Source organism: Sceloporus occidentalis, unplaced genomic scaffold (genome assembly GCF_023333645.1).
Source record: "Sceloporus occidentalis isolate IW3139 unplaced genomic scaffold, rSceOcc1.0.p SCAF_4, whole genome shotgun sequence".
In the NCBI taxonomy this organism is placed as follows: domain Eukaryota; kingdom Metazoa; phylum Chordata; class Lepidosauria; order Squamata; family Phrynosomatidae; genus Sceloporus; species Sceloporus occidentalis.
The window spans coordinates 203,102,239-203,129,296 of NW_028316984.1; the positions used below are offsets into that span (position 1 = coordinate 203,102,239).

The 27,058-nt window shown below is 42.7% G+C and overlaps 1 protein-coding gene across 1 annotated transcript; it reads right to left on the reverse strand.

Annotated features, from left to right (window-relative positions):
• Nucleotides 1-13,858: 13,858 nt before the first annotated feature.
• LOC149315330 (uncharacterized) lies at nt 13,859-25,991 on the reverse strand. The gene is made up of 4 exons (XM_089522984.1): nt 25,940-25,991; nt 16,388-16,473; nt 15,745-15,865; nt 13,859-15,132 (listed from the first exon to the last, which is right to left on the reverse strand). Exons 1-4 carry the CDS (start codon nt 25,986-25,988, stop codon nt 14,078-14,080), a joined length of 1,311 nt encoding a protein of 436 aa, XP_089379110.1. The 5' UTR covers nt 25,989-25,991; the 3' UTR covers nt 13,859-14,077.
• Between the last annotated feature and the right edge of the window lie 1,067 nt (nt 25,992-27,058).

The window sequence follows — 27,058 nt, forward strand, 5'->3', positions numbered from 1 at the left end:
TTTTTGTCGCCCTCCTTTGGACACGCTCCAGTTTCTCAATGTCCTTTCTGAATTGTGGCGCCCAGAACTGGACACAATATTCTAGGTGGGGCCTGACCAAAGCAGAATAGAGTGGCACTATTACTTCTCTTGATCTAGACACTATACTTCTATTGATGCAGCCTAAAATAGCATTGGCCTTTTTAGCTGCCGCATCACACTGTTCACTCATGTTCAACTTGTGGTCTACTTGGACTCCTAGATCCCTTTCACATGTAGTTTCATTCAGCCAGGTGTCCCCCATCCTATATCTGTACATTTTATTTTTCCGCCCTAAGTGCAATACCTTACATTTCTCTGTGTTGAATTTCATTTTGTTAGCTTTGGCCCAGCTTTCTAGTCTATTCAGGTCATTTTGAATCTTGATCCTGTCCTCTGGGGTATTAGCTATTCCCCCTAATTTGGTATCATCTGCAAATTTGATAAGTATGCTCCCAATTCTGTCATCCAGGTCATTGATAAAGATGTTGAATAGCACTGGGCCCAGGACAGAGCCCTGTGGGACCCCACTGGTCACTTCTCTCCAGGATGAAAAGGAGCCATTGTTGAGCACCCTTTGGGTTCGGCCGGTCAACCAATTACAGATCCATGTAACAGTTCCTTTGTCTAGCCCACATTTTACAAGCTTGTTTGCAAGTATGTCATGGGAAACCTTGTCAAAGGCCTTAGTGAAATCAAGATATACTATATCCACAGCATTCCCTTCATCTACCAAGCTGGTAATTTTATCAAAGAAAGAGATTAGGTTTGTCTGGCATGACTTGTTTCTCTGAAACCCATGTTGACTTTTTGTGATTATGGCATTGCCTTCTAGATGTTCACAGACTCTCTGTTTAATGATCTGCTCCAGAATCTTTCCTAGAACTGATGTCAGACTAACTGGACGATAATTGTTGGGATCCTCTTTTTTCCCCTTTTTGAAGATGGGGACAACGTTTGCCCTCCTCCAGTCTGCTGGGATCTCTCCTGTTCTCCAGGAGTTTTCAAATATGATTGCCAATGGCTCCGATATTACTTTTGCCAGTTCTATTAATACCCTTGGATAGAGTTCATCTGGTCCAGGAGACTTAAATTCATTTAGATTAATAAGGTGTTCCTCTACTATCTCTTTACTTATTCTGTGCTGAAATTCCCCTATTCTGTCCTCTGCTCCATTATCCTCAGGTTGAGCACCCTTTGCCTTTTCTGAGAAGACTGAGGCAAAGAAGGTGTTGAGTAATTCTGCCTTTTCTCTATCTCCTGTTAGCATTTTGCCATCTTCTCCACGCAGTGGCCCTACCGTTTCCTTCTTCTTCCTTTTGCTGCGGACATATCCAAAAAAGCCCTTTTTATTGTTCTTAACCTCTCTAGCAAGCCTGAGTTCATTCTGCGCTTTAGCTTTTCTGACTTTACCCTACACATGCCTGCTATTTCTTTGAATTCCTTTTTTGTGATTTCCCCCTTTTTCCATTTCTTATACATCTTCCGTTTCAAACTTAGCTCGGTTGAAAGTTCCTTAGTCATCCATCCTGGTTTCTTGAGACACCTCCCGTTTTTCTTTCTCACTGGAACTGTTTGAAATTGTGCCTTCAGTATCTCCCTTTTGAGAAAGTCCCATCCGTCCTGAACTCCTTTATCTTTTAGTATTTCTGACCATGGAATCGCCCTCAATACTTCTCTAAGTTTACTGAAATCCTCTCTCCTAAAGTCTAGGATGCGTGTCTGACTCTGCCTGGCTTCTCCTTTCCACTGTATTACAAACTCCAGGAGAACATGGTCACTTCTACCTAATGATCTCACCACTTGCACTCCATTAACTAAGTCATCCTTGTTGGTTAGGATCAGATCTAAAATAGCTGACCCCCTTGTTGCCTCTTCCACCTTTTGGACCATGAAATTGTCTTCCAGGCAAGTGAGGAATTTGCTAGACCTTGAGGATTTTGCTGAGTTTGACTTCCAGCAAATATCAGGATAGTTGAAGTCGCCCATCACTACTACATCTCTCTTTTCTGACTGTGTGGTCATCTGTTCTAGAAAGCTATCATCCAATTCCTCAGTCTGACTTGGGGGTCTGTAGTAGACTCCCACTGTAACATCCTTGTTGTTTCCCTCCCCTTTGATTCTTATCCAGATGCTCTCCACCTGGCTTCCAGGATTCATGTCCTGGATCTCTTCACTGGTGTAAATATCTCTGACATATAGTGCTATTCCTCCTCCTTTCCTGTTTGGCCTATTTCTCTTAAAAAGGTTATACCCCTCTATTTCCACATTCCAATCATGAGACTCATCCCACCAGGTTTCAGTGATGCCTATTATATCATATTTGCCTTGTTGTACTAGGAGTTCGAGTTCATCTTGCTTATTTCCCATGCTCTGTGCATTAGTGTAGAGACATCGCAGACCATGGTTCCCTTTTACTTGCTGCCTGTGCAAGTTTTTTTGCCTCCCACTGCTGGGTCCTTGCACTGTTTGCCTTGTTTCCTCTGTGTCATTTTGACTATTTTCGCCATCCCTTTCGCCTTCCTTAATATTGTCTCCCTTCCCCTCGGAACTCAGTTTAAAGCTCTCCTGATCAAGTTCTTGAGACTGTTGGCAAAAACATTTCTTCCAACTGGCGTGAGATGCAACCCGTCTGTTGCAAGAAGTCCCTCCTCATGGAACCGCAGCCCATGATCGAAGAATCCAAATCCTTCTCGGCGGCACCATTTGCGAAGCCAGTTGTTCACATCTGCTATTTTCCTCTCCCTTCCTGGACCATGCCCTTCAACTGGCAGAAGAGACGAGATGACAACCTGTACATCCATTCCTTTCAGCTTCCTACCAAGCGCCTCGTAATCCCTTTTGATGTTCTGAAAGCTGTGTCTTGCAGTATCATTAGTTCCCACGTGGACCAAAAGGAAGGGGTATTGGTCAGTAGGCTTGACCAGTCTTGTCAGCCTCTCTGTCACATCACGGATCTTTGCACCTGGAAGACAACACACCTCTCGAGACATCTTGTCAGGCCTACAAATCACTGCTTCTGTACCCCTCAGCAAGGAGTCCCCCACTACGACCACACGCCTCCTCCGAGGCTTAGCAGCGACTGTTCCTTCGGGTGGGACTCTCGGGCTCCCCTGCTCTGTCCCTGAAGTCTGTCCATGCTGCTCTTCTTCATCCTCCTTGATAAGGGAAAGAGCTTCGAATCGATTCTCTAGCTGCAAGCTCCCCGAACAATTCCTTCTTGGCTTACTTCTCTTTGTGACATTCCTCCAGCTGTCTGCCTCCTCTGTTTGGCAAGTGACCTCTTCCACCCTAGCTTCTTCCTCTGCGTGGTACTCATCCAAGATGGTTAGTTCTATTGTGTCCAGGAAATCCTCTTGTTCCCTAATCTGCTGAAGTGTAGCTACTCTGGACTCCAGCTGCTGCACTTTCTCCTCCAAGAGTGCTACCAACTTGCACTTGGTGCATGTGAAGTTCTCCACTTCTGTAGGCAAGAAGAGAAACATCCCACAAGAGTTGCAGGTGACTGCGGCAGATCCCTCGTTGTCCATACTGCAAAGTCTTTAGTAATAAATATAACAGTCAATCTAGTGGGAATACTTCTTTAAAGGAATGTACTGGCTGCTCACAGAAGCTCCTCCCCTTCAGCAACGAGCACACGGTCTCAAGCACACGGTCTCAAAATGGCTGCCAAGCAGCTCCTCTCCTTCTCCTCTCTCTGGCCGGACTGTTCTGGAAGGCTCTGGAAGTTGGTATATAAAGCTAGTCTGCTAGTCTTAATTGCAAATGGGCCCCCTTGCGCATGCTCAGTGAGACTCCAGATGACTGGAGCGTAGCATATTTAGGCGAGTGAGAGAGAGGAACCAAGGAACCCCACAATTTGCAAAAGAGGTTGAAAGGGGGCGGGAAGCGTGGTTGGCAGAACATGCTCTATTCATGTTAAAAGGAGCATCTATTCACTCTTGTCATGTTAAAACGTGAATATAATGGTTATCCAATAGCTCCCAGTCCATGCCTCTTCATTAGCAGGCAGCAGCCCCCCTCAGCAATGCTGAAGGACAAGCGGAAGCAAAATGGAAGCGGAATTGCAGCGTGGCTTCATGGGAAACTCCCCCCCCCCCCTTACAGATTGGACCAAAGGAGACATGCACATCACACCAAACAACATCGCACTGAGTGTGAAGTTGCTCCTAATGTTGAGCTGGAATCTCTTTTTGTGGAGCTTGCATCAATTGCCCCATGTTCTAGTCTCTGGAGCAGCAGAAAACAAGCTTGCTCCATCCTCATTGTGACCCCCCTTCAAATACTTAAACAGGAATATCAAATCACCCCTCAACTGTCTCATACCCAGCTCCCTAAGCCTTTCTTCATAAGGCATGGTTTCCAGGCCCTTCACCATTTTGGTGGCCCTCCTTTGGACACGCTCCATCTTGTCAACATCCTTTTTGAATTGTGTTGCCCAGAACTGGACGAAGTGTTCCAGGTGAGGCCTGACCAAAGCAGAATAGAGTGGCACTATTAATATTCTTGGCAAGTTTCTTCAGAGAGACTTTGCCATTGCCATCCTCTGAGGCTGAGAGCATGTGACTTACCCAAGGTCACTCAATATTTTTTCTTGGCCAAGCAAAGAATCAAATCCTGGTCTCCAGTCATAGTCTAATGCTCAAACACTACATCATGAGGACCCCCAGTCCCTCACCCCATTGGGCACTACAATATTATTATTGAATATATATATTCAAAAAGCAAACCTTGATTTTGTCATATTGTACAAGGGACGTCATTTTACTACACCATTGTGTTTAATGAGACTTGAGCATCCACAGATTTTGGTAGCCATGGGCAATATTGGAATCAAACCCTAGCTGATACCAAGAGCCCACTGTACTGGGAATGGAGACCTTCTTGCATGGGACCATATGAAAAAGCTCTACCCCATTCTCACCCTTCATCTTTTATTAGTCACACTTTCATGGAGACCTTCTTTCTAGAATGCTTATTTGGGAAATGTGCTTGGACCCCTCGCCAACCCCAGAGGAAGGAACTAATGGAAACAAGAGCCTTGATTGAAACATAATCACTTCCAGGTGCGTGTTTTGCTTCCAGGTAACAGGAAGATTCAGTTTCTCCCCCCCTTAGATTGCGTAAAAGCTCTTTCTATATGATCTACCACTTGTCTTCTCCTCTTGGTTAATTCCCAGCAGAAACCTTTTCTTTGCATTACAATGTTTTATTTATTGTAATTCATTTTGAATTTCCATTAGAAAAGCTGAGAAAAACCACGCTGAATAGAACCCATAATGAAGTCTTTGGAAAAGTGGAGTGACACTCAGACTTCCCAGTGCCGGTCTTGTTGTTGGAACTTTACTTTGTACCAAGGTTTTTTAAAAGCTCACTCTTTTAATCCTGACTGCACTTGATCTTGGCTGGAATTCTCTTCTGCACCTTTGCGTGCAGAAGTCCCACTACTCATGCAGGGCCAAAAAGTCACCATTATGCAATGGACACATTCTTCAGATAGAAGCAGAAGCAGAGCTGCACAGACAGCATGTTCACCTATGCCTTATCTTTGCAAGCTGCATGTTGTGCATTATGTGTTGAGGCTGTGTGTCATATACTTTGCTTTGCAGATGTGCATCCTATACTCAGCATTGTAGGTGTGCATCTTCTATTCTGCATTATGCAATGACACCAAACCACTGATATGAGTCACGCAAAGTTACTATTCTGCATGGGGGTTGTGTAGTACTTCTGTAACATGTCTCCGCATGCAGATATTTACACTATGCTGAGGGAAGGTTGGACTGAGGCCCTTGGCTGATTTTGGAAGCTAAGAAGAGACAGGTCTTGTTGGTCCATACGAGGGAGATCTCCAGAAAATACAAGGAATTTCCAAGCAGCACTTGGACCCCCCCTCCCCCATCCGAAACCTTGGTGAACAGCTGCTTGTCGGAGTCAACCAAACTGGAATAAATGGACCAGTGTTCTTCTAAGTCAGTAACTGGCAATTCCTCATGTTCTGGTGGAAAAGGCCTCAGGTTTAATGTTCAGGATCTCTGAGTAGGGCTAGGAGGAAAATCCTACATGGAGGACAACAGCTGCCAGAGTTGACCCTACTGATCTAGATGAAGTGAGTGAGGGTCTGTGTCAGGATAAGACTGCTTTCCACAGTTCTATGCTTCCCATTCTCTCTGACTGAAACCACAGGGAGGAAATGAATCTATGCCAATTTCACAGTTGTTTTCTGCTGCTTCAGAGACTATGACGGGTTACAGACCGCTGAAAAGCGGCAGTCTGCTGCCGCCGCCGGTTGTGACGTCCGGGAACAGCAGCAGCCAAACGGCGCGGTTCCCAGATGCTGCAAAGAAGGAGCGCGAAAATCACGCTCCTTCCTGCGCCCCAGAAGAGACGCCGCAAGTGCCGAAGAGCGCACTTGCGGCGTCATTTCCGGGGTGCAATGTGTGGACGCAGTGCGTCTGCTACGTCAAAATGGCGGTGGCCGTGTGGAACGGCCACCGCCATTTTGTACAGACTCAGTCCGTACTAGGGTTAGGGGCATCTGGAAGAGACGCCCCTTTCTAACCCTAGCACGGACTGAGTCCATGCTAGGGTGCCCGTCTGTAACGGGCCTATAACACAGAGCAATGGATGCATGCTACAGGAAAAGAGATTCCACCTCAACATTAGAAAGCACTTCCTGACATTAAGCGCTGATTGACAATGGAAGATGCTGCTGCCTCAGTGGAGGGTGGTGGAGTATCCTTCTTTGGCCATTTGTCACAGGGAGAGCATGGGTGGTGACTTCCTGCATGGCAGAAGGGGTTTGGGCCAGATGGCCCTTGGTGTATCTTCCAAGTCTAGGAATTTATCTTTTTAGAGTATTTATACCCAGCTCTTCAATCACAAAGGCTCTCAGGGAAGCTTGCAGATTGTTCATTTGATAATTCCCTGCCCCCAGGTTTACAATCTGAGAAGGCATGACACAAAAGGAGAAGAGAATGGCAGGGGGGAAGGGGATCAAGTTCAGCAGATCTTCTCTATTCTTCTCTCCCTCCAAGGCAAGGTGGTGGCAGTTAAGATGGAGGGAGCAGTAAAGTTAGAATTGTACAAGCCATTGTATTCCCCATCATCATGCATGGATGTGAAAGGTGATGCAGGACTCCATGGCCTCTGAGGAGGCCACATGGGCCATGGGTGAGCAATGGTGGGAATGATTCTAGTGTTGCTAAATAAGGATATAATAAAAATAATTATACAAAGGGAACTTGTAGCATAGAATCATAGAATCATAGAGTTGGAAGAGACTGCACGGGCCATCCAGACCAAGCCCCTGCCATGCAGGAAATCCAAATCAAAGCATCCCTGACCGATGGCCATCCAGCCTCTGCTTAAAGACCTCCAAGGAAGGACACTACACTACACTCCGAGGAAGGAGTGTGTTCCACTGTCAAACAGTGAAGCCCCAAGGACACTCCTTTCCAGGTCATGGGGAAGCAGCCTTTTGCCGCTTCCCATGGCCTGGAAAAGCGGCGGATTGGGACCTCAGGGCTGCTGCTGTGGCAGCTGAGGCCCCAATCCATTGGGGAAAGGGGTGGGTACAGGCCGCCCGAAAGGGGTGGTCTGTAAAGCACCCTAGACAAGGGCACACTTTTTGCTATTCTGCTGTTTTAAAGCCAGACTCTAGCAGAATAAATATTTTTGGTTGCCTAATAATAATAATAATAATAATAATAATAATAATTTTTATTTGTACACCGCTTTTCCATAGATCAAAGCGGTTTACAGACCATATAAAAACCATTAAAAACATCTCATAAAAATAGATAAAATCCACTAATACAAATTAGACAAAATCTGAACACAATCATTCAACAGGGTAAGGCAGAGAATCGATGGGAACGGGAATACACAGCTTCATTTTACGGGGGAGAAGGCTTGACAGAAGAGGAAGGTTTTGAGCCTCTTTTTAAATGTTACCAGGGAGGTCACAAGACGGAGCTCCTCGGGGAGACCATTCCAAACCTGTGGGGCCACCACTGAATAGGCCATCTGGGATGTAGAAACATGTTTGGAAGATGGAATTTCCAACAAGTTCTTCCCGGACGTCCTGAATATGCGGGGCGGATTATATGGGGAGATGCGGTCCCTCAAGTAACTCAGGCCCAACCCATGTAGGGCTTTATAGGTAATAACCAACACCTTGTATTGCGCTCGGAAGCGAATAGGCAGCCAGTGGAGATCTTTCAGATTAGGTGTTATATGGTCAAACCTGGATGCACCGGTGACCAATCTGGCTGCCATGTTTTGTACTAGCTGAAGCTTCCGGGCTTGGTACAAAGGTAGCCCCATGTAGAGTGCATTACAGAAATCTAGACAAGAGAGCTGAAGACTTAGGAAATTTAAATCACAGCACAGCACAGAAACATAACAACGACAACAAGCAACACGATCTCCTAGCCCAGCAATCTCTTTAGAAGGAGCAAAAAAAGATCCCTTTATTGGCATGATTCCTCAATTTATCACCTTGTTGTTGTCGTCTGCCTTCAAGTCCTTTCCTACTTATGACAATCCTAAAGCAAACATATGGCGCCGTATAGACCACCCAAAAACAGTGATCTTCAGGCACCCATTTTAACTCTGGAGTAGGGATGTAAAGAATATTCTCCAAAATTCGAAAATTAGGAGAAATATGCCTAATTCGACAATTTCTATAACATTTTAGAGAGGAGAAATTCTGAGCAGTTCTCGATCAATGAGTAAGAATCTTGATGGTTAGTCATTTCGAAATGAAAGGGAGAGAAGAATCCTTCATCTGACTCTCGATGGCCACTATTTGAATATTTTGTGTAAGAAAAGCTACCATTCATCCTGGAGGCTATTTCCTTTGTTAGGGTGATTTGCTCCAACTTTGCTTAATCACAGCTTTGCTTTGAAAAACAAAAGAGAACAAAAGGTGAGGCTTCTGCCCTTTATGCCATGCTCTGGCATTCAAATTCTCACAGAAGAGAACAACTTGAAATCTCAAAACTTAGCAGGAAAGGTCTTGGCCACAGTTTTTTGGATTAAGACAGGTATTTTGATGATAAAAAAATGACTAATCACTTTGATGAAATACAGTTACATCACTATGATCTGGAGACTACCTTGCAGTGGAGACATTGCTTTGGGTTCTCCAAGGCCAAGAAATTCAAGCACACACGCACACACACACACAATGCAAAATAAACGTAGGTTTGCCTTAGCATCACCTTGAGAGAGCTGGAGAGAGAGGTTTGTCATGTCCTGCCTCTGAGGCTGAGAGAATGTGCCTATTATTATTATTATTATTATTATTATTATTATTGCATGACCTCTTAGCATCACCATGGGAGAGGTGCAGAGAGAGAGGGCAGGGAAATGTCTAACAATATGTAAGCTGCTCTGATAGCACCACAGACTGCTGGGAACTGCAGTCTAATAAGGCTGCACACTGCAGAAATAATCCAGTTCGACAATACTTTAATGCTATGGAAACTCCTGGGATTTGTAGTATGTTGTGCCACCAGAGCTCTCTGACAAAGAAGGCTAAATGTCTCACAAAACTACAATACCCAGATATTGTTGTTGTTGTTGTTGTTTTCTTATATCCCTGGCACAGACTCTCAGCCTCAAAGGGAGGCACTGCCCCCCCCCCCCAACAAGCCTTGCATGCCAGGAGAGTCCTAAAAGTCACAACACACGACCAACAGCCATGTTTCCAAGAGGTCATGGGGAAAGGGAGCTCAGGGCTTGGATGGCCATAGGAGCCCTCTGGGAGGCCTTGGGCAAGTCACACTCTCTGGGTCTCAGAGGAAGACACTGGCATGTCCTCATTGCAAGAGCCCTCTAAACACACACAAAACCCACAACCCCCCCCTTCTTGCCCCGTTTTGCCAGGGTCCTCCCAAAGCACTGAGAGTGCCCACAAGAAGGCAACAAACATCAACAGCCAAGTGGGTCACACTGTCTCATCAGGATGACACTGGAAGATGGGACAAACCGAGGGTTTTATTGGCATAAAGAGGAGTTTTGTCATGGGATGCCCCTGAAGCTGAGATAGTGTGACCCTCACAGATGAGAAGGGGAGGGGTCGGGTGCCAAGTGGCAATGCTCTTCTGCCAAGCAGGAATCCTCAATTAGGAGCAGAGTAGGGTGTGATGGCAAGAATTCTGCCATGAATAAAACCTACCATGAAGGAATACCTAGGAGTTGGAGTTGAAGCTGAGAGGATGTGACTTGCCCAAGGTCAGCCAGTGAATTTCTATGGTGAACTGGGAGGATCCCAGCTCAGCCATGTAAATCCACAGGGTGACATTGGGTAAGTCACACTCTTTCATTCCTGGAAATTCTGCACTCTCCTTGCCAATAATAATAATAATAATAATAATAATTATTATTATTATTATTATTAATGCCCAGCTCTTCAGCCAAAAGGCTATCAGAGCAGCTTACAAATTACTAGATATTTCCCTGCCCTCAGGCTTGCAATCTAAAGGGACAAGAGACAAAAGGAGAAGCGAATGGCAGGGGAAAAGTTCAGCAGATCCTCATTCTCCCACATTCTCTTTTGTGAGGGTCACATTCTCTCAGCCTCAGAGGCAAGACATGACCAACTCTCTCTCTCTGCACCTCTCTCATGGTGATGCTAAGGTCATGCAATAATAATAATAATAATAATAATAATAATATCCCTTACCCAAAATGCTGAGGACTAGATGTATTTTGGAGTTTTTCAGAGTTTGGTATATTTTTATACAGTATGTCTAATGGGATATAATGGGAGATGGGATCCATGTATGTCTCATATGCATCTCATAGACATAGACTGAAGGTAATTTAATGCACAATATTTTTAAAATCATGATGTGCTTCTGCACACTGAGCTGATAATTTAGGTTTCAGAAGTCCAGAGAAAGGAGACTCAGACTCTACTCTGGACATTTCTCCTGAGAATAGACTCATGTTTTCAAAAACAGTCATTTCTGGATTTTTGCAACAACAAAAAAGAGGAGCACCACAGACTGCTGGGAACTGCAGTCTAATAAGGCTATAGTATATCTTTCTACAATGTAGATGGACAACTCCATTACATAATTAGTTGAGGATGCTTTGACTGGGAGTTCCTGCATGGCAGAATGGGGTAGGACTGGATAGCCATTCTTGGGGTCTCTTCCAACTCTATGATTCCATGATTCTATAGCACTCTGAGCCTACTGTGATTTTAATTGTTTTTAAATGTATAAAGGTATAAAGTCTTATAATGCAAGCCATGCACTGATGGACTATTGCACTATAATTTTTTATTGATTGATTTTATACCCTGCCTTTCTCCCAAAATAGGATTCTCTTAAAGGGGTTTGTTTATTATAAAAAGAAAGGAACGTATAATGGCTTGGAATTAAAAATTATGGTTGGTAGGTAGATAGATAGATACATAGATAGATAGATAGATAGATAGATAGATAGATAGGTCTTGGAATTAAAAAGTGTGTGTGTGTGTGTGTGTGTGTGTGTGTGTGTGTGTGTGTGTGTCTTAAAATTAAAAATCCCTCTTGGAAGTGGGAATGAAATGTGTGGATGCAGCCTGGGTTCTTAACTCAGCTCAGAAGTTGGAATACAGTGTCTCAAAGCATGAGCAGAGTGCCTCTGAGCATGAACAGAGTGGCTGCCGCTCATTGCTCGAGCAGCTGCACTTTGCTTGATCGAGATGAATTTATCTGATGTAAACACCTTCAGAGGAAGGACTCAGTTTGCATCTGCACTGAAAAAATAATCCAGCTGGCCACTTTAACTGCCCTTGGCTCCATGTTGTGAAATGCTGGGATTTGTAGTTTGTTGTGGAACCTGACAGATGACTCAACAGGTCCTCAAAACTACAGATCCCAAGATTCCATAGCACGAAGCCATAACGGAAGTTAAAGTGGTGCCATCGAGGTGTCAAGGGTAAACGCTCGACCCTCTTTTTGTGTCTTGGGGGGGCTCTTAGCCTCTCAAAATGGTGGCACTTAGTCTTGACCCCCCCTTCCCAAAATCCTGGCTACGTCCCTGGTGGGTCACGCTGTCTCAGCTTGAGGGGCATCCCATGGCAAAACTCCTCTTTATGCCAAGAAAACCCTCAGTTTGTCCCATCTTCCAGTGACATCCTGATGTTGAACAGGGGTCAGACTACATGTCCTCTAGGACATGCTACTAGAGAGGTCCCTTCCTCACCACTACTCCCTTCTCCTTTTGTGTTGTGTCTTGTTAGATTGTAAGCCTGAGGGCAGGGAACCGTCTGATTAAAAAGATTGTATGTACTGCACTGTGTAAATTTGCAGTGCTTTATAAATAAAGGTTAATAATAATAATAATAATAATAATAATAATACATGTCCTCTAGTATGCCATGTATTCCTATGTATTACTTCATAGCAGAAGGGGGTTGGACTGGATAGTCCTTGAGGGTCCCCTCAACTCTAGCATTTCTTGTTGGGACTGTTTATTTGTTGACACTGGGCTTTTTTTGCCTTTTGTGTGTGTGCCTTCAGGTTTTTTTAAGCATAGGAATGTTCTTTAAACCTCTGCCAAACTTCCTTTTGACATGGTAATTGAGTTTGAAATGCAAAGTAATTAGCGTAATTATTCGCCTTGTCTTTTATTGTCATTCAGAGAAATCTGTGAAAAATATTTTGCTAGTTGCTGAAAGGGAGAGAAGAAATCACCCTTTGAAAGAGAGATTTGTGGAACGAATATTTTTTTTAAAAGTTCTCCTCAAGCTCTCAATTAACGAGGAGAAAAACATGGGTTTCTCTAATGACTACTCTGGAGGGACGCTGCAGCCGCTAGACCATGCGAAATCCCTCCAGAGTTAAAAGAAGCCAGTTTTTCCAGGTTCTTTACGGGCATCCTGGTTACCTCGCGAGTGCACCAACCGCGCACTCGTGATGTAATGGACGTGCCGAGACGTGCGGATGCTATGCATCTATTATATGAATGTGATGGCAGCCATGCTGAAGGGTGGGGTATAAATACCTTAATTAATAAATAATAATAATAATCAGGCTGACGCCATTACATACTAGGATTCCGGACCGTGTGGTTGCTGGGTGTTCCAGAACCCTAGTATCGCCACTGCCACGCCCTTTTTGGCCTCTCATAGGGTTTTCTTGGCAAGTTTCTTCAAAGCGAGTTTGCCATGGCATTCTTTGAGGTTGAGATTGTGTGACTTGCCCATGGTCACCCTCCCAGTGGGTTTCCGTGGCTGAGAGAGGACTTGAACCCTGCTCTTCAGTCAAAGTCCAACACTCAAACCAAATCTATAACCCCCTGCCATCTTTGTCAGTTGAATTCAGCCTTGCAAATGATAATAAGCTACTGCTCTCCCAGCTGAGCTGTATATCCGCACAGAGCCCTTTCATCTTGCATGGAGCTGGAACCCCCCAAAAATGGTGAAGAGGCACCCTCATCTCCAACCTGAAGGTGTTCCATGAAAACGGAAAGGTCAGTGCCAGGCCTTGATGTAAAGCCCCATGTAAAAAGGGCAAGAAAAAAGACATGTTACAAGAGAAGAACCCAAATAAAAAAATGTTCCTTTCTAGCCCAGGTTTAGGTCCTGAGGACAGAAGGGGAAATCAGGGTTTGACTCGGGATCCGGCGCATGTTGTGTGTGTCAATGCAGGGCTAGAAAGGAAATGCATTTTCTGCATGCTTCTTCATCGCCAGAACCAGCTGAATTCTAGCAGCACCTCATTGATACCAATACTGATGCGCCATAACTGATGCTGTATTTCACAGATTGTAGATAGGCAATGAAGAATACAGAATGCTCCAAATAATTCAAAGGTTTATTGAATGTCCCTGTGAGGGCAAAATACTTTAAAACCAAGTACTTTGTAGCAGATATTCAAAAAAGAAGATTACACTACTACTTCACAAAACACAATGGAAATGTATGAAGTCTGACTCAACAAAAAAAAAGCCTTTTCAAATGCTCACATTTCTACATTTTCTCTCTAGTGTGGATTTTATGATGCCTCAAAAAGTGTTCATTCAGAGAAAAACCTTTCCTGCAGTCTTTGCATTTCTATGGCTTCTCTCTTGTATGAATGCTATGGTGGTTTGTAAGGCTGGCACCTGAAGTAAAAGACTTGCCACACTGCTGGCATTTGTATGGTTTCTCTCCTGTGTGGACTCTTTCATGGACCACAAGGACTGATTTGTCAGCAAAGCCTTTCCCACACTCCTGGCATTTGAATGGTTTCTCTCCTGTGTGGCTTCTCTCATGGACCACAAGGACTGACTTGTTAGCAAAGGATTTCCCACATTGCTGACATTTGTATGGTTTCTCTCCTGTGTGGACTCTATGATGTACAACAAGGTATGACTTCTTAGCAAAGTCTTTCCCACAATGCTGGCATCTGTGAGGTTTCTCTCCTGTGTGGACTCTCTCATGGACCACAAAGTGTGACTTCCAAACAAAGCATCTCCCACACTCCTGGCATTTGTATGGTTTCTCTCCTGTGTGGATTCTCTTGTGGACCACAAGGTATGACTTCTCGGCAAAGCCTTTCCCACACTGCTGGCATCTGTGAGGTTTCTCTCCTGTGTGGACTCTCTCATGGACAACAAGGGCTGACTTGTGAACAAAGCATTTCCCACAGTCCCGACATCTGTAAGGTTTCTCTCCTGTGTGGATTCTCTTATGGATGACAAGGACTGATTTGTCAGCAAAGCATTTCCCACACTGCTGGCATTTATACGGTTTGTCTCCTGTGTGGACTCTCTTGTGTCTTTCAAGCCTTGACTTGCAAGCAAAACCTTTCCCACATTGCTGGCATTTATATGGTTTCTCTCCTGTGTGTATTCTCTCATGGACCATAAGGACTGACTTGCGAGCAAAGTCTTTCCCACACTGCTGGCATTTATATGGTTTCTCTCCTGTGTGTATTCTCTCATGGACCACAAGATTTAACTTATGAGCAAAGCATTTCCCACACTCCTGACATCTGTAAGGTTTCTCTCCTGTGTGGATTCTCTGGTGTCTTTCAAGCCTTGACTTGCGAGCAAAAGCTTTCCCACACTGCTGGCATTTGTGTGGTTTCTCTTCAGTGTCGAATCTCAGACATGGCTCATGTTCTTCTAGAAAGAAAGACAGACACACAAGACTCATCTCAACATTAAGAGAAGAGGAACCTCTGGAATCAACAATGGAGCTAAGCAATCTCAACTAGAACAAGAAACATCACAAATAATGGGGTATCTGTGTCCCCTTTCCCTCCCTTCATAGATATTAGTCACAATTGCTTAATGGAACCCCTTATAATGTTTGAAAAGAAGGACTTGAGCTGGTTGGCACTAGTTTACATGAACCTGTTGCTAAGATTTTTTTAGGTTTGTTGCGGCCACACAATACTGAAGGCACCTCTTCTGGCTCTTATGGACTTTCCCAGAATTCCCTTCCTTTCCAAAAAGAGCTAGACTATCTTTGCTTTGCTCTTGCCCTGCCTTCTTGCTTCCACATGCCTGGTACCCTTCCATTTCTTCCCAAATACTCTCATCCTCATCTGCACTGCTTCAGGTTTTTTACAATCATCAACCGGAGAGCTCTAGTGCCCCATTAAACTACAAATTCCAAGATTACCCAGGATGTTGTTATGACAATTAAAATGGAATGATAGTGTTATGACAGTGCCATTTGAATGGAAGAACCCTCCATCTTCATTGGAAAGGCAGTGGATTCAGGTTCCTTACCCAAGGAGGACGCGTTCTCATAGTTCTCCATCATAACCACTTCATACAATGCTCTCTGCTTCGGGTCCAGCAGTTGCCATTCCTCTTTGGTGAAATACACCGCTACATCTTTAAAAGTCACCTGCAACACAAAGAGGCCCTTATGCAGAAAAGGACTAAGCAAAAAGTGAGGAAAGCACATGGTACATCCCAGATATTATTATTCAGCACTTAACTCAGACTCTTCCCATTCTTCACAATAAAATGATGAGAATCAAAAATGAAACCATTAGGAATTGCTTCCTTTCATGATTCCTTTAAACCAGCTGCCTGAGTCAGTACCTCCTTCCCCCCAAATGGTGGACCAACCCTGCCTCATATCCCTGGGTTTAAGGCAAACACAGGCATAGAGAAGGTCTTCCTGGCAGACTCTGAGGGAGATTCTGAGGGCCATCATTGCAAGGAAGCACCATCCCTGGCCCTGATTCCCAGGGATTGAAAGCAAGGACAAGATGGACGGAGGCAGGGGTCAACTGAGCCAATGAAGGACAGAGGAGGACCTTGAAGGAAGGGAAATCCTTCTGCCCTTGGGATCAACATTTTGGGATCCTATGTTGAGTTCCCTCCCGATGGCTGAATTTTAAAGGAAGCAGTGTACATTTACCTTCTTCAAGGTAAACTCTCCTCTGGTTTCCCTCAGACCTTCACCTTTCTTCCTTCTTTTGGAAGCCATCTTGGAAAGATTCAGTCCTATAAAAAGAACAAATGGAGGGGTTTTATATGTTCACACATTTACACAGTCTTCCATGTACCACCAAAAGGGAAATTCAATGGCGCTGAGACAAAACCAAACCTCAATTCTGGAAAAAAAAGATGGCGGAGTGCTAACAACAACCCGCGGTAGCAGGTGGGGATGCTGTTCCGTTTGTGGTAGTTACTGACTAGGAACATCGTTCCCCCCGATAAAGGGGACTCAGGTGGGCTCGCGGGGTCCTCATACAGCGGCAGAAGCCCAGATAGGATCAACAGATCCATTTTGGGGGCTTTGCAACTGGAGGATGAGAGCAGACCGCGACCGCAGACAGGGGCTAAAAGCAAGCCCCGCCGAGCCGGCGTTTCTTTTAAAGGGAGGGAGAGAAGCATATGGAAGGAATTTGTTGCTGGCAAAAGAAAGATCCCAACCAAAAAGACTTTATCTGAGGACTGGAGAAACTGTTATCTCTATGGACTATTGGAGTAGATCTAAGACTGAATGCTGGATTATTAAGAAACCACTGAACAAGGAAGTATACAGAACGGTCTGAATAGCCTGGTCGAAGCATAGAAGTTCAGGGAAGATATCATAGAAAGCACGACAGGCTCAAGAGAGAGGGCAAAGGAGGAGAGGAATCAAACCTCAGAAATTGAGAATTGCGAAAGAGAAGGGGAAAGCGGAGATAAATAAGATTGGAGGACAAGGAAGTCAGAATAATTGGGAGACAACAAAAAGAGAAGAAGAGATCGGGGTGTGAGTAGTGAATAGAGAGAAGGTTGAAGTTGGGAGGTGAGGAGGAGGAATAAAGGACATCGGACGAGGAGGAGAAGCAGACGACAGCGGACGAGGAGGAGAAGCAGACGGTAACCGACGAGGAGGAGAAGCAGACGGTAGCCAACGAGGAGGAGAAGCAGACGGTAGCCGACGAGGAGGAGAAGCAGACGGTAGCCGACGAGGAGGAGAAGCAGACGGTAGCCGACGAGGAGGAGAAGCAGACGGTAGCTGACAAGGAGGAGAAGCAGACGGTAGCCAACGAGGAGGAGAAGCAGACGGTAGCCGACGAGGAGGAGAAGCAGACGGTAGCCAACGAGGAGGAGAAGCAGACGGTAACCGACGAGGAGGAGAAGCAGACGGTAGCCGACGAGGAGGAGAAGCAGACGGTAGCCAACGAGGAGGAGAAGCAGACGGTAGCCGACGAGGAGGAGAAGCAGACGGTAGCCGACGAGGAGGAGAAGCAGACGGTAGCCGACGAGGAGGAGAAGCAGACGGTAGCTGACAAGGAGGAGAAGCAGACGGTAGCCGACGAGGAGGAGAAGCAGACGGTAGCCGACGAGGAGGAGAAGCAGACGGTAGCCGACGAGGAGGAGAAGCAGACGGTAGCCGACGAGGAGGAGAAGCAGACGGTAGCTGACAAGGAGGAGAAGCAGACGGTAGCCGACGAGGAGGAGAAGCAGACGGTAGCCGACGAGGAGGAGAAGCAGACGGTAGCCGACGAGGAGGAGAAGCAGACGGTAGCCGACGAGGAGGAGAAGCAGACGGTAGCCAACGAGGAGGAGAAGCAGACGGTAGCCGACGAGGAGGAGAAGCAGACGGTAGCCGACGAGGAGGAGAAGCAGACGGTAGCCGACGAGGAGGAGAAGCAGACGGTAGCTGACAAGGAGGAGAAGCAGACGGTAGCCGACGAGGAGGAGAAGCAGACGGTAGCCGACGAGGAGGAGAAGCAGACGGCAACGACTGAAGAGGAGGAGCAGAGGGATAGGTAGAAGAGAAAAATTTAAAATTTGGACTTACAAAGAGACTTTGGGAAGAGGCTCGGCGTTTTCAAGGTCAGGGACCGCATGTAAGAGAAGGAAGTAGGTAAAAAGGAAGTAGAATACTGGAGAGGGAAACAAGGAGGGAAAGCAAGAGGAGAAGCAGTGTTAATAAAAAGTGAACAAAACACCACCCAAAGGACCGCAAGAATGGAATAAGGAAATAGAACAAAGAGACACAGCAAGAGGAGACAAAGGAGGCAGTAAGTAGAGCAACAAGCATAGAGCGACGTCTAGCGGTCAGGAGGAAATATTACAAGAATAATAAGTAAAATGGAAAGAACAATAGTAACAAGAGGAAGCGAAAAGGAAAAAGAAAAGAAAATGATGCAACAGGCAGAATCGAAGCAAAACTTGGCTAGAAGGCCCTCCCTGGAACTGAAAACCGTAGATCCAAATTGGAAATATATTGGAAGCAATCCAAAAAATTGAACTAAATATACGTCAGGAAATAAGGACTCGAGAGAGGAATTAAGACAAGATTTCAAAAGGGACATAGATGAATTGAAAGAAACGATGAGAGGGATGTCAGAAGATGTAAAAGAAGTCAAAAAGAGGACGAATAAACTAGAAGTAAAGACAGAGGAACTGGAGAGAGTGACACAAGAAATAATAATAACACAAACGCATGAAAAAGAAATAAGCAAAATGAGGGAGTTAAAAGATAGAAGGAAATGTGTCAAAATCAGAGGCTTAAAAGAGAAGTATAATGAAAACCTATACGAGAAGGTGGTCCCTGTATTAGCGAAGCTGATAGACTGTACGCCTGAATATCTGGACTTGGACGTGGACAAGATCTTCAGAATCAACTCGGCAGCAGCCAAGAATCGAGATCTGCCTAGGGATATAGTAGTATATTTCACAAGGGAAAGGATAAAAGATAGAGTAATACAAGAGAACTATGCAAAAAAAATCACAATAGATGGAATGGAAATCAAAATCTTCAAAGACGTACCCGGTGAGATACTACGTAAAAGAAGAGATTACTTAAATCTAACGAGAATGCTACAGATAAAGAATGTAAGGTACAAATGGGAACCGCTTGAAGGTATATCTTTTACATGGAAGCAAAGATATTACAGGATAGACTCCATAGAGAAAGCTAATTTTTTTTTTACAATAAATGGTTTAGAGAAGAAGAGAAGATGAATAAAGATGTGAAAGAAGAACAGAGGGAAAAAGAGAGAGAACAAGAAGAGAAAAGGAAACAGCAAGAAGAAGCGGGAAGGAAGGACTGGAAAGAAAAAGAAGGAGGAGAGATGACAGACCAAGGGAAAGTAACAGATCTTACCGAAGAAGAACAAGTGGCTGGAGCAGTTGGAGGAGTTGATCTGGAGTGGGAAGAAGAAGCTAGACTGTTGAGGGAAAATACTGATTTCGTAATAGAAGGGAGAAAGGACTGGGAAGGAACAGGAGAAGAAGTTGATAAGGAGATTGAAGAAACCTAAAGGCCTGTGACAATGAAGTTCCTATCATGGAACATAATGTCAGGGATGATGGGAGTTGTAGCTCTTCACCTCTGGCTCGAACTCACCACCTTGTTGCGCACCGACGCTGACTAGTTTTGGCCAGTGGATAAAGCTTTGCTCTAAAGCAGCAGAGTTACAGAGAACAGGCTGAAGACCCTGACAAACTCTCCAAGCCTTCTCACTCTTGCTTCCACAGAAGTCTTCCCACTTCTTCAGGATCCAGCTGGCTCTTGTATCTTCACCCAAGACACCAGACAACTCAGTAGTCTTATACAAAAGATCTACTTTATTCTACTATATACAGCTCCACAACTATCCAATACAACTCCAATAATACTCCTAACTACTACCCACAAAATACATTGGGAATCATAGGCCTGTTACAGACAGCCAAAATAAAGCTGCTTCGAGTCACAGTGGAGGTATGGTGTTTCAATGATGCATGCGTCCTAAGAGTCCAGAAGCCACACCAAAGCCACACTCCAGTCCTTAGGGCTGGAGCGTGGCTTTGGTGCGACTTCTGGACTCTTAGGAAGCATGCATCATTGAAACACCATACCTCCACTGTGACTCGAAGCAGCTTTATTTTGGCTGTCTGTAACAGGCCATAGTCATTATTATAGTCCTTGGATCATACCACCCACTCTTGTCAGTTTCCACCCAGTGGGCGTGTACATCCATTCTCATTGGTTCTCTTGTTTCTACCCAGAATTAATTATTTCATCATCTCAGCATTGACCACTTAACAATTCTCAGGTGTGTTCAATTATTCACTTTACTTTTCTGTCCTTGGCATACAGGACTTGTTAATTGCATTACCATTTACACCTGTGTGGTTCTTAATTTGCTTCTGCTGAGTCATCCTGACTCTCACATACATGTTTTATTTCAATCACTGAATATCCCATGTTGCTTTTTCCTTAACACATAAAAGGGATGAACTCACCGTACAAAAGGAAAAAAATATTTCATGAATTAGAAAAACAAAAATGGGACATGTGTAGTATACAGGAAACTAGGATTAAGGAAAAAGAGAAAAAATATTTAAAAAATCCAAAGCTGGGAGAGGTTTATATCTCAGCTGGACCAAAAAAAAATAAGAATGGGGTGGCAATATACATAAAAAATAAGATACCAGTCTTAGAAGTAATGAATGATAAAGAAGGCAGATATATTGGGGTGGAAATCACAGTTAATGAAAAAAGAACATTAGTGGTAGGAATCTACGGACCCACAGAAAAGAAAGCAAGATTTTATAAAAGATTGTCTAAAGAAATAAAAAAATTGAATTATGATTCACATATATTAATGGGGGATTAGAATGGGGTGGTAGATCCACAACTAGATAGAATTTCAAAAAAAAAAAAAAAAAATAGAGGAAAAACAAGGTAAACTACCCGAAAGCTTCTTTGAAATGCTAGATACTATCTCACTATCAGATGCATGGAGACACAAAAATGAAGGGATTAAAGACTACACCTTTTTCTCAGTTCCACATAATTCGGCATCCAGAATAGATATGTTCATTATTTCACGACAATTTTTGGAAGAAATGAAAGAAATAAAAATTAGAATTAATAAAAATTCGGATCATAATCAAATCTGGATGGAACTAAAACAAAAAGAAAAAGATTATAAATGGAGATTGGATGAGCAATTACTAAAGGACAAGAAGAGAGAAAAGGAAATAAGGGAACAAATAAAATTCTTTTTTAAAGAGAATACGGAAAAAGATACTAATATGAAAATAATCTGGGATGCCGCAAAGGCAGTAATTAGAGGACACTTGATAAAGAAAAAATCGGAAAAAAATAAAATGAAAAGAATAGAAATAAAAACAATATCAGAAAAAATACAGGAGAAAGAAAAGGAGAAAATAAAGAATCCCAATAATAAAAAAATAGAAAAGGAAATGAAAATACTAAAAAACCAACTTAATTTAAAAACAACAGACGAAATAGTTAAGAAAATGAAGTTTACAAAACAAATATATTTTGAACATGGGAATAAGGCAGGGAAGTTCTTGGCATTTAGAGTTAAAAAGATGAAAGAGAAAAGACAAATAGTTGCAATAAAGAGAAATCAAATGATGATAATGGAACAATCAAAAATTAGGGAAATATTTCTTAACTATTATAAAAATCTATATGGGGATAATAGTGATAACAAAAAAACCCCAGGAAAATTAGAATAATATATAGATAAATTAGAGGAAATCAAGATCAAGAAGGATATTAAAGAGAAAATAAATCAAAGGATAACCAAGGAAGAAATAAGAGAAGCAATAAGGAAAGGGAAAAAAGGGAAGGCCCCAGCTCCAGATGGGTATACACTAAATTACTATAAGATTTATGAAGAAGAATTATTGGAACCTTTAGAAAAAGTTTTTAATAACATATTAGTAGAAGGAATACCCAATACATGGAAAGAGGCAAACATAACTTTAATATCAAAAGATGGGAAGGACCCAAATTACCCTCAAAATTTTAGACCAATATCGTTATTAAACACAGATTACAAAGTATTTACATCTATTCTAGCTGAAAGACTAAAAATGATATTAAAAGATTGGATTAAGGAAGACCAATGTGGATTCCTACCAGGTAGACAAATTAAGCAAAACATAAGAATTATAAGTGATTTAATTGAATATTATGATAAAAACCCAAGTAAGGAAGTAGCACTATTATTTTTGGATGCAGAAAAGGCCTTTGATAATCTAAATTGGGAATTTATGCTAAAATTGATCAAAAAATTGGATTTAGGAGATAACATATTAAAATGGGTAACAGAAATATATAAGGAACAATCGGCAAGAATTATAGTTAATGGAATAAGAACTAAAGAATGTAAAATAAAAAAAGGAACAAAGCAAGGCTGTCCTCTATCACCCCTAATATTTATTATGTGTTTGGAGATATTGTGTAATAAAATAAGAGAAGCAAAATCAATTCAAGGGACAAAAATTAGAGGAAGGGAAATAAAGATAAGAGCATATGCGGATGATGTCCTGTTAGCTATAGAAGACCCCCTTGAAAATATTCTTAAAACTCTAAAAATAGTAAATGACTTTGGGGAACAAGCAGGCTTTAAAATAAACAAAGAAAAATCAGCAATAATAACATGTAATATGACAAAAATAAAACAGGGAAAATTACAAGAAAAAGTAGGAATCAAAGTTCAAAAGAAAGTGAAATACTTAGGAATTAAAGTAACAAGTAAAAATAATGAATTATTTGATAACAATTACAAAATAGGCTGGCAAGAGATTAAAGGGAATATGAAGAAATGGTCTAAATTACAATTATCCTTGTTAGGGAAAATAGCAATTGTAAAAATGTGTATTTTACCTAAAATATTACATCTATTTCAAAATCTACCAGTAATACATAATGATCGAATTTTTACTGCATGGGAGAAAGGTCTTAAAAGATTCGTTTGGGCCAGGAGGAAGGCAAGGATAAAATGGACGATATTGACAAAGACAGAGGAGGGTTAGGGATGCCAAATCTAAAATTGTACTTTCACGCAAGCTGCTTAGATTGGATTAATAGTTGGGTAGAATTAAAAGATGAACAACTACTAAATTTGGAGGGGTTTAACCTACGATATGGTTGGCATGCATATATGTGGTGGGGGAAGACAGAACTTAACAATAATAATAATAATAATAATAAATAATAATAAATTTTATTTATACCCCGCCCTTCCAAGAAATGATCAGGGCGGCTTACAAAGTTATGTAAAAACGTTACAAAACAGGTAAAATTCAATCAGCAATTAAAACCATTATTACAAAGACAGGAACAGGAAACAATGAATGAAAGTACATATATCAGGGGCAGTAGAAAAATGCAAAAAAATGCAAAAACAAACAACAAGGAATTTAAGGATCATATATTAAGGAAAACTTTATGGAAAGTGTGGATATTATACAAAGAGAAAATATATAGATCATTACCGGAATGGGCCTCACCACATGAAGCGATATTAAGAAAGGGGAAATTAGAAGGGAGGGAATGGCTTAGATATAAGGATATTTTGAAAACGGAAAAGGGGAAATTAGTAATGAAGACAATAGAGGAACTAAATAAAGAAGGATACAATATGAATTGGTACTTATATTACCAGTTAATGAACAGATATAAATTTGATGGAAAACAATTTGGAATATCGAATAAAAAGACAGAACTAGATTTGATAATATTAGATAAAGGAAGGGAAAAAATATCAAAATATTATAGGTTATTATTGAAATTAGAGTTGGAACAAGAGCAAATAAAACACTGTATGATACAATGGGCCCAAAATTTAGGTAAAAACATTCAAATTGAAGCATGGGAAAGAGCGTGGGGAAAGGATTTAAAGTTTACATTATGTTCAGACATAAAAGAAAACTTTTACAAGACGATGTTTAGGTGGTATATAACTCCCAGTAGATTAGCAAAAATTCATGAAAGAGAAAAAGGGAATTGTTGGAAGTGTGGGAAAGGTGTAGGCAGTTTTTTTCATATGTGGTGGACATGCCCCAAGGAAAAGAAATTCTGGGTAGAGGTTCATAAGAGAATAAAGAAGATTATACAATTGGATTTCCCGTTATTACCAGAAATGTGTTTACTCAGTATAGTGGAAGACAAAACATTAAGACAAAAATTGAAGCCACTTCTTTATTTGATAACATCAGCCAGAATCACTCTTGCAAAATATTGGAGAAAGGAGGAAACCCCAAGATAGAAGACTGGTTAGAGAACTGTTTAAACGTGATTGAGACGGACACTTTGAGAATGAAGCTAAAGGGTGAGGAAATGCGGGAGCAAAAGATCATCTGGACAAATCTGAGGGAATTGTATAGTGGAAAATAGAAAATAACAAATATGATAGAAAGGAGAAGGGGGGTTCAACCCGTTGCCTTAGAAATAAGCTGAATGATCTACACTTGAATGTTTAGTCTTAGTAATTAAGCTAGAGAGGGTAGTATAGCTATAAGGAAGCAACAACAATACGACAACAACAGAAGTGTGGGGGGAGGAAGGGAATAGAGGGTGTATGTAAAATAAGAATGATAAAGCCAAGCATCACTGTATCCTCTTTTAATCTGTATATAACTTAAGAAAGATTATTCTTAAAAAACAACAACCAAACCTCAATTCTGTGTAGACAACAAAATAAATAAAGTCAGGGTATCGTACTTTGGACATACTGGGAGATGACAGGATTCGTTGGGAAAGTGGAAGGTGGCAGGAAAAGAGAAAGAACGCACTGGAGGTGGATTGACTCAAGGAAGCCCAAATGCTGAGCTGGCAAGACCTGGTTCAGCCTTTGAATAACAGTGGCTCTTGGAGGTCCCTCATTCTTAGGGTTCCCTGAGGCTGAGGCCAACCTGACAGCAAAGAAGAACAACGAAAGGCTCTTCTTTCTTCATCAGCTGAGATTATGCACAAGATTTAGCCCTAAAGAAAGGTGATGTCTCTCATTTATTTGTTCTACTGTCCAAGGGGCTGTTGGTAGCTGCAGTTTATCAATACCTGGAGGTCTAGAGAATGCCTACTCCAGTTCAAAGGAAATAAATGGAATGTGACTAAGGAAACAGAAGCAAAAACCTGTAAGCCACCCTGGGTTTCAGAGGTATCCTGGGGCACGGATTGTAGAGAGCGCTTTACTGCCAGAGCTGGATTCCTTTTGCCTTGAAAGAGCCCTATCTATTCCCACAGAGACCCCTTCCCAAGAGTCATGGCTATCTCTTTGCCTCCCCCCCCCCCCAAGGCTGCCAAGGGGCAGATGAGGCCTTTCAGCCATGGAAACCCCATGCCTTTGGGGGCAGAGAAGGGGGCTTCCTTGCCTTCAGCCCCTAAGACTCCCTCCCTATGGAAGACTCCTCAGACCCCCATCATTGACCCCAAAAGGGGCTCTTCCCCATTCTCCATTCCCAGACATGGACCCCATTTGGCTGCCCCCATCCCCATCCTTCTTCTCCCCAGCTGCCTCTGGAAACCCACCTTCCCTTCTCCACCAAGAAAAGCAGAAGGAACTGTTCTTCCTAACTGGCCAACAGTCAAACCCTCCAGCCTTCTAGAACCCCATTCAAACACTCTCCCAGCATTCCTTGCTCTCACTCCTCCCAATGGATGACTGACTCGTGACATTTACCATAAAGGACATGCATGTTCATTTCCTTAACTTACCTTCCCTAATAAACATCTTCATTTTCACCAAAGGTCCATAATGTCCCATGGGCTCCTTTCCCAGCTGCTTTGCTCCTTCCCAGACCATCTCTGGAGACTCTCCTGGGTCCCTTGGGGTCCAGAAGGAAGTTGACTTCCTTGCCCACTTGGAGGGTCTGTCTGAGGCTGAGACTTGCCCAAAGGGGTTTGCTGACCTCTTTAAGGGCTCATCTGGCAGCAAAACAGTTTGTCAGTTTGGGCCCGACTGTTCGAGCAGAACAGTCTCCTATCCAGGAAAGGTTATTTATGGTTCTGCTAGAATGTGATATTTATCAGTAAATGTCAATTTTATCATAATCGTTTTCCAACTAACTGTGGATTGGTAGATGGACTTGGGGAAAGAGCTCTCAAAATGAATTGCGTGCAGCGACAACATAATTTATGCAGCACAAGCAACACACCGCTTCTACCAGTAGAGCAGAATTAATAATAATAAAAGAACACTTGGAGTACACTTCCAAATAGTAACTGCCACACAGTTTGACATGGATGGGACCAGATCCTACATTTTACTTGCAAAGAGTAAATCTACACTCATATAGTTAAGCTGTTGTTGTGCTACACCAGCCTTCTGCTGAATACCAACACTGTGCAGCCTATTTTAGGTGTGCAAATGTTTTGGGTGGGGTGAAGAAGAGGAAGAGGGCTCCTTTTGGGTTTCTACTGATGCAGCCTAAAATCACATTGGAGTTTTTAGCTGCTTCATCACATTGTTAACTCATGTTCAGCTTGTGGTCTACTAGGACTCCTAGATCCCTTTCACACATAGTCTCCTTAAGCCAGGTGTCCTCCATCCTATATCTATGCATTTCATTTTTTTCTACCTAAGTGCACCACCTTACATTTCTCTGTGTTGAAATTCATTTTGTTCACTTTACCTCAACTTTCTAATCTGTTAAAGTCATTTTGAATTTTAATCCTTTCCTCTGGGTTATTAGCTATTCCTCCTAATTTGGTGTTATCTGCAAATTTGATAAGCATGCTCTCTATTCTTTTGTCCAAGTCATTGATAAATGTATTGAATAGCACTGGGCCCAAGACAGAACCCTGTGGCACCCTGTGGTCAATTCTCTCCAGGAT

Coding starts and splice junctions, on each gene's coding strand:
- LOC149315330 (XM_089522984.1), bottom strand. CDS start 25,988: ATGGGACATTATGGACCTTTGGTGAAAATGAAGATGTTTATTAGGGAA. Junction 16,474..25,939: donor GAAGATGTTTATTAGGGAAG/GTAAGTTAAGGA, acceptor TTCTTTTTATAG/GACTGAATCTTTCCAAGATG. Junction 15,866..16,387: donor GAGAGTTTACCTTGAAGAAG/GTAAATGTACAC, acceptor TTTGTGTTGCAG/GTGACTTTTAAAGATGTAGC.